The sequence below is a fragment of the Prionailurus viverrinus genome, chromosome B3, assembly GCF_022837055.1.
Source record: "Prionailurus viverrinus isolate Anna chromosome B3, UM_Priviv_1.0, whole genome shotgun sequence".
Taxonomy (NCBI): domain Eukaryota; kingdom Metazoa; phylum Chordata; class Mammalia; order Carnivora; family Felidae; genus Prionailurus; species Prionailurus viverrinus.
This window is the reverse complement of record NC_062566.1, coordinates 43,554,401-43,571,299: the sequence shown is the minus strand read 5'-3', so window position 1 is coordinate 43,571,299 and position 16,899 is coordinate 43,554,401. Positions and strand designations below refer to the sequence as shown.

The 16,899-nt window shown below is 35.9% G+C and overlaps 2 protein-coding genes across 4 annotated transcripts in view; one reads left to right on the top strand and one right to left on the bottom strand.

The window, feature by feature from the left end:
• The window catches only part of TEX9 (testis expressed 9), a 61,843-nt gene extending 54,285 nt beyond the window's left edge, over positions 1–7,558 (top strand). The window contains exons 11-12 of the mRNA XM_047864049.1: positions 6,217–6,351; positions 6,973–7,558. Of these exons, the coding sequence (XP_047720005.1) occupies positions 6,217–6,351; positions 6,973–7,047 (210 nt within the window). The 3' untranslated portion in view covers positions 7,048–7,558. The remainder of the gene's footprint in view (positions 1–6,216; positions 6,352–6,972) is intronic.
• A 36-nt stretch (positions 7,559–7,594) lies between these two features.
• MNS1 (meiosis specific nuclear structural 1) overlaps positions 7,595–16,899 on the bottom strand; it is a 47,378-nt gene continuing 38,073 nt past the window's right edge. For all 3 annotated transcript variants that reach the window (XM_047864045.1, XM_047864046.1, XM_047864047.1), the window contains 3 exons: positions 15,782–16,039; positions 9,736–9,861; positions 7,595–7,871 (listed from right to left, as the gene is read on the bottom strand). In XM_047864045.1, coding sequence (XP_047720001.1) covers positions 7,779–7,871; positions 9,736–9,861; positions 15,782–16,039 — 477 coding nt within the window. In that variant the 3' untranslated portion in view covers positions 7,595–7,778. The remainder of the gene's footprint in view (positions 7,872–9,735; positions 9,862–15,781; positions 16,040–16,899) is intronic.

The window sequence follows — 16,899 nt, the reverse complement described above, 5'->3', positions numbered from 1 at the left end:
AGTACTGCTATCCCAGCTTTCTTTTTTTTTTTTTAATTTTTTTTTCAACGTTTATTTTTATTTTTGGGACAGAGAGAGACAGAGCATGAACGGGGGAGGGGCAGAGAGAGAGGGAGACACAGAATCGGAAACAGGCTCCAGGCTCTGAGCCATCAGCCCAGAGCCCGACGCGGGGCTCGAACTCACGGACCGCGAGATCGTACCTGGCTGAAGTCGGACGCTTAACCGACTGCGCCACCCAGGCGCCCCATCCCAGCTTTCTTTTGACATCCATTTACAAAATAAGTATTTCTCTATCCCCTTACTTTCAATCTGCAGGTATTTTTAGGTCTAAAATGAGTCTCTTATAGGCAGCATATAGATGGATTTTGTTTTTATCCACTTTGTCATCCTGTGTTTCCATTGGAGTATTTAGTCCATTTACATTCAAAGTAATTATTGATAGGTATGTATTAATTGTCATTTTGTTACTTGTTTTGTAGGATTTTTTTTGTAGTTTTTCTCTGACTTTTGTCTTGCTCTCTTTCATGGTTTGCTGATTTTCTTTAGTGATATACTTGGATTCCTTTCTCTTTATTCTTTGCATATTTTTTTACTGTTTTTTGATTTATGGTTATCATTAGGTGTATATATAACATCTTCTACCTTTATCATAGTCTTATGAAGCTGATGGTTGCTTAAGAAAGAGAGGGAGAGAGAGAGAATCCCAAGCAGGCTCTGCAATGTCAGCACAGAGCCTGACCTAGGGCTCGAACCCTTGAACCATGAGATCATGACCTGAGCCGAAATCGAGTTGGCTGCTTAACTGACTGCTATGAACATGAGTGTACAATTACTCTTTTTAAGACCCTGGTTTCAGTTTTCTTGGGTATATATCCAGATGTGGAATTGCTGGATCATATGGCAAATACTTGTTAATTTTTCAGGAAACAACCATACTGCTTTTCCACAGGAGCTGTCTCATTTTACATCCTCACCAATGGTGCATGAGGGTTCTAGTTTCTCTGTATTTTCACCAGCAGTTATTTTTTTGTGGTTTTGGTTTTATTTTTTTTATAGTAGTCATCCTAATATTTATTAGGGGGTTATTTCTCATTGTGGCTTTGATTTACATTTCCCTAATGATTAGTAATACTGACCACCTTTTTTGTGCTTGCTAGTGATACGTATATCTTTTTTTGGAGAAATGTCTACAAAATAGGCAAGGACTTGAATTGGTTGACTGTGCTTTGTTACTGACTTGTAGGAATTCTTTACATATTCTGGATATTAATTCCTTGTCAGATATATGATTTGCAGAGATTTGCCATTCACTCTGTTGATTTTGTCCTTTAATGTAGTATTTTTTAAAATTTTTTTGTGGTTGCTTGTACTTTTGGCATCCTGAGAAATCACAACTGAATCCAATATCATGTACCATGTCCCCTCTGTTTTCTTCTAATAGTTTAATAATTTTAGGGTTTACATTTAGGTCTTTAACCAAACTTGAGTTAATTTTTGTAGATAGTATGATATAGAGGTACAGGCTCATTATTTTGCTTGGAGATACCAAGTTTCCAAGTACAGTGTGTTAAAGAGGATGTCCGTTCCCAGGGAATGGTCTTGGCACTCTTGTCAATATAATTATTTGTCCTTATGTGTTTATTTCTGGGCATTCTGTTCCATTGGTCTATGTCTTTTATGAAGGTATCACATTGCTTTGATCACTGTAGGTTTGTAATAAGTTTTGAAATCCAGAAGTATGAGACCTCCAACTTTGTTATTCATTTCAGGATTGTTTGACTATTTATATCCTTTTGAGATTCCATATGAATATTAGGATGGATATTTCCATTTCTGTAAAAAAACACAGTTGGGATTTTGATAGAGATGACATTGAATCTATAAATATCTTTTGGGTAGTATTGGCATCATAAAAATATTAAGTCTTTCCAATCCACAAACACAGAATATCTGTCCATTTATTTGGATTTAAATACTTTCAGCAGTTTTCAAGTTTTCAGTGTAAAAGTCTTTCATCTTGGTTATGTTTATTCCTAAGTATTGTATTCTTTTGAATACAATGGTTATTGTAAGGTTACAATACAATGGTTATTGTACAATGGTTATTTCTTTTTAGGAATATTCATTGTTAGTATATAAAACATAACTGATTTTTTGTATTGATTCTGTAACTTGCAGCTTTACCAAATGAATTTATTCTTAATAGTTTTCTTGTAGAATCTTTAGGGTTTTCCACATACATGTGTTATCTGTGAACAGGAATAATGTTTCTTCTTCTTCTTTTTTTAAATTTGGATGCCTTTTATTATTTTTCTTCCCTGGATGCTCTGACCAAGACTTCCAGTACTATGTTGGATAAAGTGGCAAAAGCAGGTATCCTTGTCTTGTTCTTGATAATGGAGTAAAAGCTTCTGGTCTTTTACCACTGAGTATATTAGCTGTGGGCTTTTCATGTGGGGCTTTTATTATGTTGAAGTAGGATCATTGTTCCTTGTCTGTTTCATGTTTTTTAACATGAAAGCGTGTTTAATCTTCTCAAATCCTTTTTTGACATCATTCAAGAGGATTGTGTGTTTCTTCCATTGTGTTAATGTGAATTGTTACATTGATTGATTTTCATTATGTTGAACCATCCTTGCTTCCAGGAATATATCCCCCTTGGTCATTCTGTACAGTCTTTTCATGTACTGTGGAATTGTGTGCTATTATTTTGTTGAGGATTTTCACGTAAGTATTTGTGAGGGATATAGGTCTGTAGTTTTTTTTGTTGTATTTTTGTCTGGCTTTGGTATTAGGCTGATGCTGTCTTCATAGAATGAGTTTGGAAGTGTTTTGTTCTCTTCAGTTTGGGTAAAGAATTTAAAGATGGTTCATGTTCTTTTTTTTTTTTAATATTTGGTAGAATTCACCAGTGAAGCCATCTAGTTCAGGGATTTCCTTGTTAAAAGGTTTTTGAATACTCCTTCAATCTCCTAACTAGGTACAGATTTATTTGGATTTCCTGAACTGATTTCGTATTTATCATTCAGTTTTAGTAGATTGGGAATGTCTAGGAATTTGTTTCATCTAGGTTATCCAATTTATTGGTGTACCACTGTTCATAGTATTCTCTTATCTTCTGTATTTCTGGGATATCAGTTGTAATGTCTACTCTCCCATTAATTTAAAATCTTCCAAAAATAATAAATAAATAAATAAAATCTCCCAAAATGGGGGCACCTGGGTGGCTCAGTTGGTTAAACGTCTTCACCTAGGTCATGATCTCACAGTTTGTGAGTTTGAGCTCAAGTTGGGCTCTGTGCTGACAGCTCAGAACTTGAAGCTTGCTTCTGATTCTGTTTCCCTTGCTTTCTGCCCCTCCCCCACTTGCACTCTCTTGTAAACGTTAAAAAAAAAATTAAAAAATAAAACCTTCCAAAATGGCTTTGTTTCTGTAAAATCAGTTGCAATATCCCCTTTTTCATTTTTGTTATTATTATTTTTTTGAGAGTGAGCAAACATGAGCAGGGGAGGGGCAGAGGGAGAGAGAGAAGTTTAAGTAGACTCCATGCCCAGTGCAGGGCCCAATGTGGGACTTGATCTCCCAAGCATGAGATCATGACCTGAGCCGAAATCATGAGTCAGACACTTAATAGACTGAGCCACCCAGGTGACTCCTGCTTTCATTTCTGATGTTAGTTGAGTCATCATGGTTTTTTTTTTTTAGTCTAGGTAAAGGTTTGTCAATTTTATTGATCTTAACAAAGAAGGAACTCTTGGTTTCATGGATTTTTCTCTACTGTTTTTTTATTCTCTATTTCATTTATCTCTGCTCTAAGCTTTATTTTCTATTTTCAACTAGCTTTGGGTTTAGTTCTCTAGTTATAGTGAGATTGTTGTTTTGAGATATCTTCTTTTTTAATGTAAGCATTTATAGCTATACATTTCATTTTCCTCTTAGCACTGCTCTCACTGCATCCTATAACTTTTGTTATATTGGGTTTTCATCGTCATTTATCTGAAGATATTTTTCTAATTTCTCTTGTGATTTCTTCTTTGACCCATTGGTTGTTTAAAAGTATGTTAATTCCCACGTATTTATGGATTTTCCATTTTCCTTCTGCTATTGATTTCTAGTTTCATTTCACTGTGAACAGGAAAGACACTTTGGTTTCAATCTTTTAAAATTTCCTAAGACTTGTTTGTGGCCTAAAATGGTCTATTTTGGAGAATGTTTCATGTGCACTTAAGAAAAATATATATTCTGCTTTTCTTGGGTGTAATGTTCTAATATGTCTTTTGGGTCCAGTTGGTCTTTAGGGTTGTTCCAGTACTGTTCTTATTGCTCTTCTTTCTGGTTCTATCCATTATTGTAAGTGGGGTATTGAAGTCTACTGTAACTGTAGAGCGGTTCTTCTTCTCCCACCAATTCTGTCCATGTTTGCTTCATATATTTAGGAACTCATGTTGGGTGCATATATAATTGTTATAGCTCCTTGGTGAATTGAGCCTTTTATTATTATATAATGGCCTTTTTTTGGTCTCTCGTACCTGTTTTGACTAAAAGTCTATTTTGTCAGGTATTATTGTAGCTACCTCCATCCTCTTGTGGTTACCATTTGCATGGATTATCTTTTTCCATCCTTTCATTTTCAATCTGTGTTTTCTGTCCTTAGATCTAAAGTGAGTCTTTTGTAGACAGTATATACTTGATCTTGTTTTTTAAATCCAATCTATGGGGACTTTAATTCACTTACATTTCAAGTTATTAGTGATGGGGAAGAAATTCCTGCTACCATTTTGTATTATTTTCTATATGTCTTAAAGCTCTTTTTGTCATTCAAACGTCTTAATTTCCTAGATTTTTCCTAGATTTCCTAGATTTTCCTAGAAATTTCTTAATTTCCTGCTGCTTCTCAGGGCCTTAGATGTTGTATTTTATTCCTCTGCCCATAATCTCTTGCCCTTAGGCATTCATGGTTCTGCAGACCCCCAGTAGCCCTCAGGTGTAGCACTTCCCATCAGTGCTCTGAGTCAGGCAAGACAGTCCCTCAAGCAATCCTCAGACAAGTCAGAACATCACAAGTAAGTTCCACTCTTTTTTCCATGAATTTAGAGGCTGCTTTTTTCCACTAGGCCAGGAGAGTAAGGGGAAAGGGTGAGCATAAAGGCCATAAAGTTTCCTATCATTTTGAATGTGACTTTTTGTTGGTTAGGTGTTTGGTTGTTACTGCTGCTTAATTGGCTTCTAGAGTTCTCATGTTACATTGGGGAGTATATTGTATCTTCAGTGTTTCTCTGTGTATTTGTTGGGGGGAGAAGGGTCTGGAGCTTCCTAATCTTGGTGATATCACTGTCAATTATCTTTTACAGAGATTTATTTTGAAAGAAAAAGTCTAATATTCTATTATTTCTGGTACTTTTTTATGTGTATGTAGATTCAGATTTCCTTCTGGTATCATTGTCCTTTTGCATGAAAGCCTTCCTTTAATATTTCTTTAAGATCTTCCTATACTTAAATAAACTCTACTGACCTGTCTTAAAGCTCACAGATATTTTTTCTGCACTGTCCAAATTGCTGCAGAGCTCATTCAGGTAATTTTTGCCAAGATTACAAACTCTGCCTTGTCAGACCACTGGCTGAATTCTCTGCCCAGCTCTCTAGACCACAGCTCTTGCCTTTCATGTTGCATTTCCTAGGGGTCTCACTCTGCACGTGGGCTATCTAGGTATCTGCCAAGGATTTGAGGGAATTTTGAGGGCTCTTTTCTTTCCAGGATTTACCACCTGGAAATTTCTACCACCCTGGCAACCCTGCTCTTTCATTCCTCAGCCCAGTAAAACTACTTTTTCCTTGAGGTCTATCTCCTGTGAACCCATTAAGTGGAAAGTGCTCTCAGAAGCCAGTTGAATATGGACCTCAGTCAGTTTATTTCCCTTTTTTCAAGGATCATATCATCTCCACTTTCTGCTTACTATTGATTACTCATCTGTGCCTTCAAATATGTTATTGTTACCCTCAGAAGAGTTTGGTCCATTATAAGTTACTCTGCCACTACTGGGATTAGAACTGAATTATATTTAAAATGTTTAAAATGTATGAGTTATCAAAGTCAGTTTTTCAGTAATGCAGAGAAGATTTACAAAAATTTTATATTTTAAAGGTAGTTATTGCAAAGTGACTATAGTTTTTATAATTTGAAGACTATATGGGATTTGTTTTTCCTTGTGCAGGATATAGCCAATGAAGACCACAAAAAAATTGAAGCATTAAAGTCTGAAAACAAGAAGCTAGAAAAACAAAAAGGAGAATTAATGATAGGGTTCAAGAAGCAGTTAAAATTAATTGATGTTTTAAAAAGGCAGAAGGTGAGTCTATTCTAAAAAAAAGTTAAATTGTAGATATTTTTAGATGTATTTGATATGCTTAGGTACAAAATTTTACCTATAGAACATACATAATAAGATTTCTACATAACATGTCATCCAAGCAAATGGATATTTTCAGGCAGATAAATTAGTAATGTGGAAAATGGGACTGGTAAATACAGTATGGGTACTCCCTAATGACAGAAAGTATATACAAGAGTATAATATACTATTATCTTATTGGATTGGTTTGCCTCTTTAAACACGGAAGAGTGAAAATGGATTCCAAATCACTCTTCCCTTCTCTACACATGAATTACTTGGTGGTGAAAAGATTCAAAGCCATGGCTCTGCCACTTTCCCTTTTTGCAAAGGTTACGTATTAAAATACTACTGAAGTGTTCTCTCAACAGGTTGATTCAGTAACCACCATGGACAAATGGGCTTTTACAGGCTGACCCTTGAATGTAATTATTTCAAATATGTTTATTGGAATTAGAGTACACATTCCAACAGAGCTTATCATTTGATAGCATATTTATATACACATTTTTATCAACTGTGTGTTGTCCTGTGGTCTACTCTTAATGCTAAAACAATATTGATTTGTTACAAACACAGATGCATATTGAAGCTGCCAAGATGCTGTCTTTCACCGAAGAGGAATTTATGAAGGCACTTGAATGGGGAAATTGATAAGTGACCTACTTTAATTAGTCTGTATAACTGACTGTGTGCCCCATATACATTTTATTTAAAGTTTTAATGATTTATTTTTACTCTTTATAAACAAGATATTTGATAATGAAATCAAAGCAATTGCAACAAATTCCCTGTTTAGATTTGGGGTGGATACAAAATTTATAGGTGATTATTAGAAAATTGTGAGCCACTTGCCCTTTTATATAAAGTATTTTATGCTCTGGTGATTTAGCTCTAGTTAATAAAAACAGTACTAGCACATAAACTGTCATTTAAGTTCTTATTGACAATAAAGCACTTTGAAATTCCTCACTCTTTATTCTTTTCCCTTATAGTAGAAAGAAAAAGATACTTTCCCTAAACACAAATACCAAGCTCTGAGCAGGAGGAGTAGTATGGAAAAGTTTCCTGGGTTTGGCTGTATTGTATTTATATAAAGGAAATGTTGTAATGTGGTGTGTAACTCAGCTCTTCAAATTATGAGTACAAGAACAAGAATTTGACTAATAACAATTAATTTTATAGATAAAAAATATTCTGCAATTTAATTTTATCAGAAAACAAATATTTTCTTATAGATAATTGTTTACAAATGATGAAATACAGAGTTGCTTTAGAAAATCCAAATAGATTATGGATTCTATCACTGACCTGTGAAACAAAAGTCACACTGACATCTAGTGGTGAAAACAAAACAATCCAGGTTTTACCAAATCTTGATGGTATCACTTCTCTTCACAAATTTCGCTCCTTTTCTGATATACTTTTCTAAACTCTTCACCAAGCATATCGATATCATCCTCCTTTTTAAATACTCCCTACAGGAAAAATATTTTGTGAGTTACTTCAAATGCCAGAATATTTAACTAAATGCTTCTAAGACTAACATATAGACTACAAAAATGTGTTAAGTTATCTCCAAGATAATGAAATCTATTTCACAGGTTTACAAATAATATCACTAGTCTCTGAAAATTATGACTCTATGTATAATGAAATCTTTGACCTGATTTCCTGATTTATTTATCAGCTCCAGTATAGGAATTTGTAATAGGAATCTGGAATTCTATTTTACTACCTCAAGTACCACTGCTTGGATTGGCTGAATGAGAATTTCATAAGGTATGAGAGCAGTCAGAGTTAAGAGACTGAGCTTTGCCAGATTCATGCAGGGGATTGGCTCTCACCTCCATTCTATGGTTGATCAGCAAACATTGTCTTGCAGGAAAGACTCCAGATTTGGAGTTACATGCCCTTTAAGCAAGCCCTTTGAAATTCTTGATGCTTTTATTTACTTTTCTTTTCCTTATAGTACACAATAAAAGGCTCTTAAATATTTACTTATGTAATTTAAAGGAGCTAAAGAATAATTTAGGTCATTTAGGGCCATTAGGACCTAAAAGATTAAAATCATTTTGGCAGAACAGGTTTGTTAGACTCTCCCTATCTCCACATTTATTTCCTTTTAAAAGTATCTAAACTGAGATTCTCCAGAATTTATAGTCTAATGTTTTTGAAATGAATTTCTTACAGCTTTTGTCAGTATATCATTTCATATTCATTAATCCAATCAGCCAATTAGACTATAACATCCTGTGGACAAGCAATAATTACTCATATATTTCCCTTTCTCTTTCCTTAGCACTGGACTGAACCCAAAATAAGCACTTTATTCTTCCAATGGAATAAAATATCAAATGACATTTCTATTTGAAGGTTGTAAATTTTATTTACATGAGTCCAGATGTTTATGGGGCTTAGGAAAATCCATTGTTACTTCATTTATAGTCAGAATGTATCCCACTTATACATGAAAATCTGTTACCTTCTGGAAGTACTTTTAAAAATAGATTACTTAGTACCTACTTATAACCTCCCATTATACAGCAGCTCTGTCTCGGACTCGGTTCAAGCATGTGTCTGTTATCAGTGTTACCAATTACAAGAGTTTCCTGTATAAAAAGTATCACGGTTGCTTTAGGGTAGTTTAGTTTTAGACTTCCTACACCCAAAGGGAAAAAGAACTTCTAAAATTTAAATTCAGTAAATCTGGCTCCTACTTTAAGAATGTGCCAAGAGGGGCGCCTGGGTGGCACAGTCGGTTAGGCGTCCAACTTCAGCCAGGTCACGATCTCGCGGTCCGTGAGTTCGAGCCCTGCGTCGGGCTCTGGGCTGATGGCTCAGAGCCTGGAGCCTGCTTCCGATTCTGTGTCTCCCTCTCTCTCTGCCCCTCCCCCGTTCATGATCTGTCTCTCTCTGTCCCAAAAATAAATAAACGTTGGAAAAAAAAAAAAAAGACTGTGCCAAGATTTGGGGCACCTGGGTGGCTCAGTCAGTTAAGCTTCTGACTTTAGCTCAAGTCATGCTCTCACAGTCCATGAGTTCAAGCACCAAGTCAGGCTCTGTGCGGACAGCTCAGAGGCTGGAGCCTACTTCAGATTCTGTGTCTCCTTTCTCTCTGACTCTTTGCTGCTTGTACTCTCTCTCTCAAAAATAAAGAAACATTAAGAAAAAAAAAAAAGAATGTGCCAAGACCAACTCTAATTTTAGAGACAGATGTTCAATGACTGCCTCCAATCCCACTGCTGCTTTGTAACAGCCACAAGTGAAACCCAGGCCCTCTGTTTTTTTCCCCATTATTAGAGTTTAGGAAGATTATACCTTGAATTAAATCTCACTTACTTTAGGAAGATATCCTAGTAATTTTGTAGCATGTTCTTTGAGAAGTTTTAGTCTTTCTTCTTCAATAATTGCATTAATACATCCTTGTCGTCTTTGCTGCAACTGCCATTCTTCCAGTTCACGTTGCTGGAAATGTAAATGAAATTTTATTGTCACAGAATACATTAATCTTTTAAGAAGTCATCAGATAAAGCCATCTTGCAGTGGATTAGATAAAATTGAACTATTTTTTACACTACAGAAAATATTATGTAGTTTATATATCTTTTATATTTATTATATATACACAAATCTCTACTTTTTACAGTCACTATTCCCTTAAGGATACAAAAAAAAAAAGGCATGGCTGGGATTTTAGGGAGGCAAGTATATATCTTCAGGACAGTATCTTCATCACCAAGGAAAAAATGTACAAAGAAGGGACTTCCTAATTAATTCAAATATTTATGTAATGTTTACCGTATGCCAATTGCTGAAGGCAGCTTTCAGTGTAAAACAAAACCAAAAACTGGATGAAACAGAATAGGGATATCTAAAAGATAAATATTTCCATGTATGTTAAAAATTTTAAGAGCCCATATGAAGCACAGGAGTAGCAGCAAGAGTTCTAACAGGAGAACCAGTGTTTCTCAGGCAACAGTTCTGAATGCTCTCATGTAACCGCACCAAAATTCTGTGCCACTTGCTATGGAAGAGATGGCCAGCTTTAAAAGTTTTAGGGCTTAAAAGAACTCTTACAGCGTTGTATCCAAATAATCTATTGGAAAGGGAAGGGTGCTAAAGGCAGGCCACTGAAGTAGTGATGAATTCCTACATAGAATTAAAGTAGTATTAATGTTGAGCTGGTCTGTGCAGTAAGTAGTTTCCTAGGGTCACAATTTCTTCAAAACTCTTCATAGTTACCAAATAAAGAAGGATGCTAGGACACAGCCATATCCAATGCCACTTAAGCCTTTAATGGCTTCTAATGAGACTATTTTGTCTACTATGATATTACCTTACTTGCATTACAGAATCAGAAGAAGCATTGGTAGCTAACTGAGAAAAGACTTACACTCTCTACCCATCTTGTTATTGAATCAAAGAGTTGAGTGGCTCTTACTTATTTTCTAAGATGATATAAAGTTATAGAATCTGCCATGGAATTGTTATACCTGAATTTGTTTTGAGACTATATTTCTAAGGCTCCGTTATAATCATGTGTGGTCACAACAGGACTTGGTTTCTGCCAATGGACTATAAGCAAAAGTGTCATATGGCAGATTCCAGGAATCAATCGTATACACCCACTTTGTCTCTCTTCAACTCTTCCATCTGCTACTTGAAACATGAAGGGTGAAGATCCAATTTAGACCATGAAGATAAAGGCTATAGGCTACAGAAGCCACAGCGAAATGCTAGGATGACCCTGGTTCCTGAAGGCTGAATACAGCCTCCATTCCAGCCCTGAATTCCCTTAGACTTTTATGTGAGAATAGTAAACTATCTACTATGCCACTATTAATTTGATACTCTGTACCTGCAGCCAAACCTAATCCTAACTGATCTGTTCTTTATAAAAAGGAGATGCAAAAAAATTCTGAAACGTTGTGAGGAAAGGTCAGTTGTTAGATTTTTGTCCAATGATGTACGGTCTCTAGTTGGGGTAGAATACAAGATTTCTCTACTTGGGATGTGGTAAACACATTAAATATTTATCCTAATAAACACTTTCATAGTAAATTAGGGTAAATAGAAAGTATGAAACCAATTTGTCCATTTAGACAAACTCAATAGAGCTGGTATTAGGTAACTCTTTCCTGGGTAGTTTTATATTTTGTCTTACTAACCATATGATTTTTTTAGAGGTAGACAAAATTATAGTTACCTATTTAGGAATATATCTGAAATCTAAAAAAACAGAGTTAGAGCCTTATAGGATTAATGTGTTCCATGATCATGAAAATCCACCCTTGCTCTTGGGCAAGAAAAATGTGACCCAATCTCACAGACACTTTTAGCACACAGCTTTATATTAGGAATATTTACATTAGAAAAAATTAAGAAAATTAAGACATAAATTGTAGAAATATCTATGCTTTAGGTGGTTTTATGTGATTTCCATTTATAGTTGCCTTGCTAACTTCTCTAGGAGCTTTCTAATTAGCTCTGTAAGCCATGAGATGGGACGGTCTATCACTGTTTCTACCTCTTTCTACGCAAGGAGTATTCAAAACCTTCTGATCATTTCAAAAGTCTTCTAATTTTCATCCTCCTTGACTGCTCTGCTTGTCTGACACTGTTGATCACCCTCCTTGATTCAACAAACATTTATTATTCACCACTTGTCAAGCAAAATGCTAGGTGCTTAAAGGTTAACCCTTAAAGGTTAGAGTAGATCATGACTGATTTATATCAAAGATAAGGAATTGGGATTTTATGCTGTAGGAATCCACTTAGGTTTAAGTACGAGGAGGACATAATGAATTTTTTAAGCCCATTATAACTAGTAGCAGATGGACTAGTCATATGGAGACCAATAGATAACAATTTCAGTAGTCCACAGGAATGGTATTAAATGTCTGGAGTAAGTTATTAAGAAACTGGATTTAAGACTTATTACTGAAATGAAGTCAATGGAATTTGGTGGCTGACTAAAAATTATTAGATAGGAATGGGGAAAAGTCCAGGATGATTTCAAAGTCATAGACTTGGGTAACTGAATATGCTGTCTTTAACCAAGATTCAGGCTACAGAAACTGTAAAAAGTTTGTGTGGAATGTTCACTTTTGGAAACTAAATTCTAAGGCACTTACAAGATTTCCAACTACATCATTTAGACAGCTAGAAATATGGCATCAGAACAAAAGCATGAAATGAATAAGAATAGAAGAGACCTAAAAATTGAACTCCAAGTATCCCCCCCCCACCTCCCCACTTCATGGAGCAGACAAAAAAAAGAGCTGACCTCGCTTGGTTTTCTGTGACTACAACCATCCAGATTCTCTTGCCTTTCTGACCATCTCTTGGTCTTGTCATTGTTTTTTTCCTCCTCCTTCTACTCCTAAATAAGAATGTTCGCTGAGACTCCATCATTGGCCCTCTGATTGTTTCTTATTATAATATATTCTTGGAATCTCTGTGTGCTAATTAATGCCAGATATGTATGTTTAGGAAAACTTGACCTAAGCTTTGCTCCTCTGAGTCAAGTGCCTTCAAGATATTTTCAATTTGTATTTCTATTTCAAGCCCAACATGATATAAACTGAAGTAATTCTCTTTTTTCTCTGACTCAAAACATAACAGCACTTGGTATTCTTTGAGTTTCTCCTAGTTGAAACCTTGGAGTTATTTTGACTCCTCCCTCCAGTCTACCCTATATGATCCACCAACAAAACAAAACAAGACAAAACAAAACATACCAGTCTCATATTCCTTTAAAAATATTTAAACTCTTCCTTTCTTGCTTCTTCCATGCTTTGTTAACCTATTCTAGGTCCTCATCACCTCACTCTTGAATCACTACATTCTCTTCTTCCTAAGACCATGTTGTGATCACCAATTTCCTATTGTATCATGTCTAAACTCCTCTGCCTATCACCCAAGTTTCTCATTGTGGGTAATTCCATATGCTGCCAACTTAGAATAGCCTTCTTCTGCTTTTATTCATCTTTTATGTATTTCCAGGAAAACCCACATAGTTCTGCCATAAATGCACAGTTGACCCATGAACAACACAGGTTTGAACTGCGTGGGTCCACTTACCTGCAGATTTTTTTCAGTAATATGGTACCATAAAGATATTTTCTCTTATGATTTTCTTAATAAGATTGTTTTCTCTAGCTACTTTATTATATGAATATAGTTTATAATATGTATATAAAATGTGTACTAATTGACTCTTTTAAAATAAGATAATCTTTTTTATTTTTTTATTTTACAGAGAGAACACAAGCTGGGGAGAGGGACAGAGGGGGGGAGAGGGAGAGGGAGTGGGAGAGGGAGAGAGAGAGAGAGAGAGAGAGAGAGAGAGAGAGAGAGAATATCTTAAGCAAGGCTCCATGCACAGCACGGAGCCCAATGTGGGACTCAGTGCCACAACCCTAGGATCATGATGTGAGCTGAAATCAAGAGTCAGATGCTCAATTGACTGAGCCACCCAGGCACCCCATGTGCCAGTTGACTCTTCATGTTATCAGGAAGGCTTCTGGTCATCAGGAGGCCATTAGTTAAGTTTTGGAGGAGTCAAAAATTTTATGTGGATTTTTGACTGGGTGGGAGTTGGGGGAGGTGTCAGCACCCTTACTTATCCCCTGTGTTGCTCATGGGTCAACTGTATTGCACAACTGGTAAATTATAACTACCAAATTCTATAAATGTACACTGTACATTTAAGAAATGTATTCTCAGTATAATTTTATATATAATTGAGTGTTTTGGGAATCTATACCCCATTTTTTGTACTACACTAGAAAGTACAAAAATTAACTTGTATTTATTTTGGTTCTCTCACCAATACTCAGCAGAATGCCTAGCAGATCAGTATCTATTGATTACAAGAATATCCTGAGATTTCTTTCTGCCTACCCATACTGGAAAAGATCATCATTAGGATATCAATTAACTTAATTCCAGCTCTGCCACTTACTTGCTATAAAACCCCGACCTACCTAACTCATAGAGTTGAAAGGTTAAAGTTATTTGCTTGAAATGAGCTTAGAATAGTTGAATGACATATGTAAAAGCTCAGTAAATGTTAGTTGTTACACTACAACTTATATTAATTATTTTAAAATATTTACCCTATGCCTAATCTGTACTCTTCATATTTAGATCATTTATCTTTACAAAGCACTTATACGTTATCTTATTTGGTTCTTTTTTTTTTTAATTTAATATTTATTTTTGAAGGAAAGAGAGACACAGTGTGAGTGGGGGAGGGGCAGAGAGAGAGGGAGACACAGAATCTGAAGCAGGCTCCAGGCTCTGAGCTGTCAGCACAGAGCCTGACGTGGGGCTCGAAATCACGAACCATGACATCATGACCTGAGCCCAAGTCGGACGCTTAACCGACTGAGCCACCCAGGCGCCCCTCTTATTTGGTTCTTAAAGCACAACAATCTAGTGTGGTAGATTAAGTATTATTTCAGTTTTATAAATCAAACATAAAATAGGTAAATCAATGTGTCCAAAGGCACAAACCTAGTTCCATCTCCAACTCTTAAATCCATATTTCCAACTAAGAAATCAACCCCTGGGGCCTCAAAATCAATGTGGACAAAATGGAATTATATACCCCCTTGAAATCTATTTTTCTTTGTTTTCTTTAGGACATCACCCACTCACTCACTGAAGATGGAAGCAATAGTATTATTTAGTGGTAGTAGCAGGCATAATCCTGCTCTCACCTCTCCAGACCCAGCTAACTGGTCAGCAAGCCCCATCAAGTCTATCTCCCTAACATCTCTCACATGGCCCCCTTCTCTATTTGCACAGGCTTTCCCCACCTATCATGGACTGATGGTAGTAATGTCCTAACTGATCTCCCTGTCTCTGGTCTCACTCCAGGCAGTACCCCCAGTACCACTACTCAAGTCATCTTCCCAAGTGCAGATCTTATCAGATAGCTTTCTTAATTCCTCAGTGGGTTCCCCTGGATAAAGACCACCTTCCTTAAAATAGCATCCAGGGCACTCATGATCTGTGCCCTGTCTACCACACCAAGATGCCCATACCTGTATAATTATTGTCATGTGTAACTGACATATCTTTACAATGATTGTTTTTATATATTTTCTTTAACCAAGACGATAAAATAAAATCATAGATGTCATAGACTTAGCTGTACATATGTTCTCAACACCAAACGGTGTCTAGCACATAGAAAGCATCAATAAATACATTCTAGATGCATAAATAAATGGTCAGAAAATGTCTATGCCATGTGACTAGTTAGCAGATATCTAACATCACCTGGCACATAAAAGGGTCTCAGTTAAATGCTGAGTGGATGAATAGATGAGCTGACTACTGTTCAGTGATAACAAAAATGAACACTTTTTCTTACTTTGTCTGCAAGGAACTGGTTGCGACGCTCTTCGATAAGCTTTTCCACAGCCCTCCTGTGTTCTAGCTGCTTCATTCTTTGCTTCTGAGCATTCATCAGTTCTATTCGATCATCCTCAGCAAGCTTAGCTAGCGTAGCTTTTCTAAAGGTCTCCTCTTCCTCTTTTGCAGCCTGGAGTACTAGTTCCTTCAGGGCCATTTGTTCTAGAAAATCTTGTTTCAACTCCTTTTGCTTTCTTAATTTCTCTTCTGCTTCCTCCTAAACAACAATCCGTATAAACATTGATTCAGTAACTGTTTCTTTACAACAGATTTATAAAGAAATGATGGATAGAGTTTGGTTAAGTGCAGTGTTACAATATGAAATAAAGCCTGAAAAATTAAGCCTTTTCAAGATAACACTTTCCCTCACCCTGTTAACACTAGTTGGATAAAGGACATGTTACTTTGGATTGCCTTCTTTTATTTTTAAATTTTAATTTGTATCTATTTTGAAAGGAGCTGACATAAAAACTTTTTTGCATAACTGAGATCATTAAATCTGTGGTCTGTGAAATTTGTACCCACAAAGAATCATTCTAAAATCTTGCCTGAAATTATGATTCAAATTACTGGGAAATATTTTTCAGAATAATAATCTACAAGTGACAATCACAAGTTTTTCAGGAAAATTCAAATTTACTTGGAGCAGTTCAAATCTTTTCCTACAAGCTTTAATTTTCCTAACATTATGAAACATTTCAAACATAACTGGAAAATAGAAGTTTACAGTGATCACTCATCTACCTAACACCTAGGTACTATCAGTAACATTTTACTATTTTTGCTTTATCATCTATCCAATTAGGACTGATACAATTCCTTCTCAACTGTAACCAGCCTTGCCTAATTCAAACACAATTTCCAGGAGGTAAGCCATATCCTCAAGGCAATCAAAATATTGCCTTAATAACAGCTGTTTGGTCAGGTTTCTTACAGGTAACAGAAGCTATAAGGGATTTACTATAGGCCAGCAGGTGGTATGAGAGAACTTCCAGGATGGCCAAGGAACCAGCCACTGTCTTGGTTACCATCTGTGTTCGGTAGAGTTAACTATCATGGCTCAAAGTTACCATGATG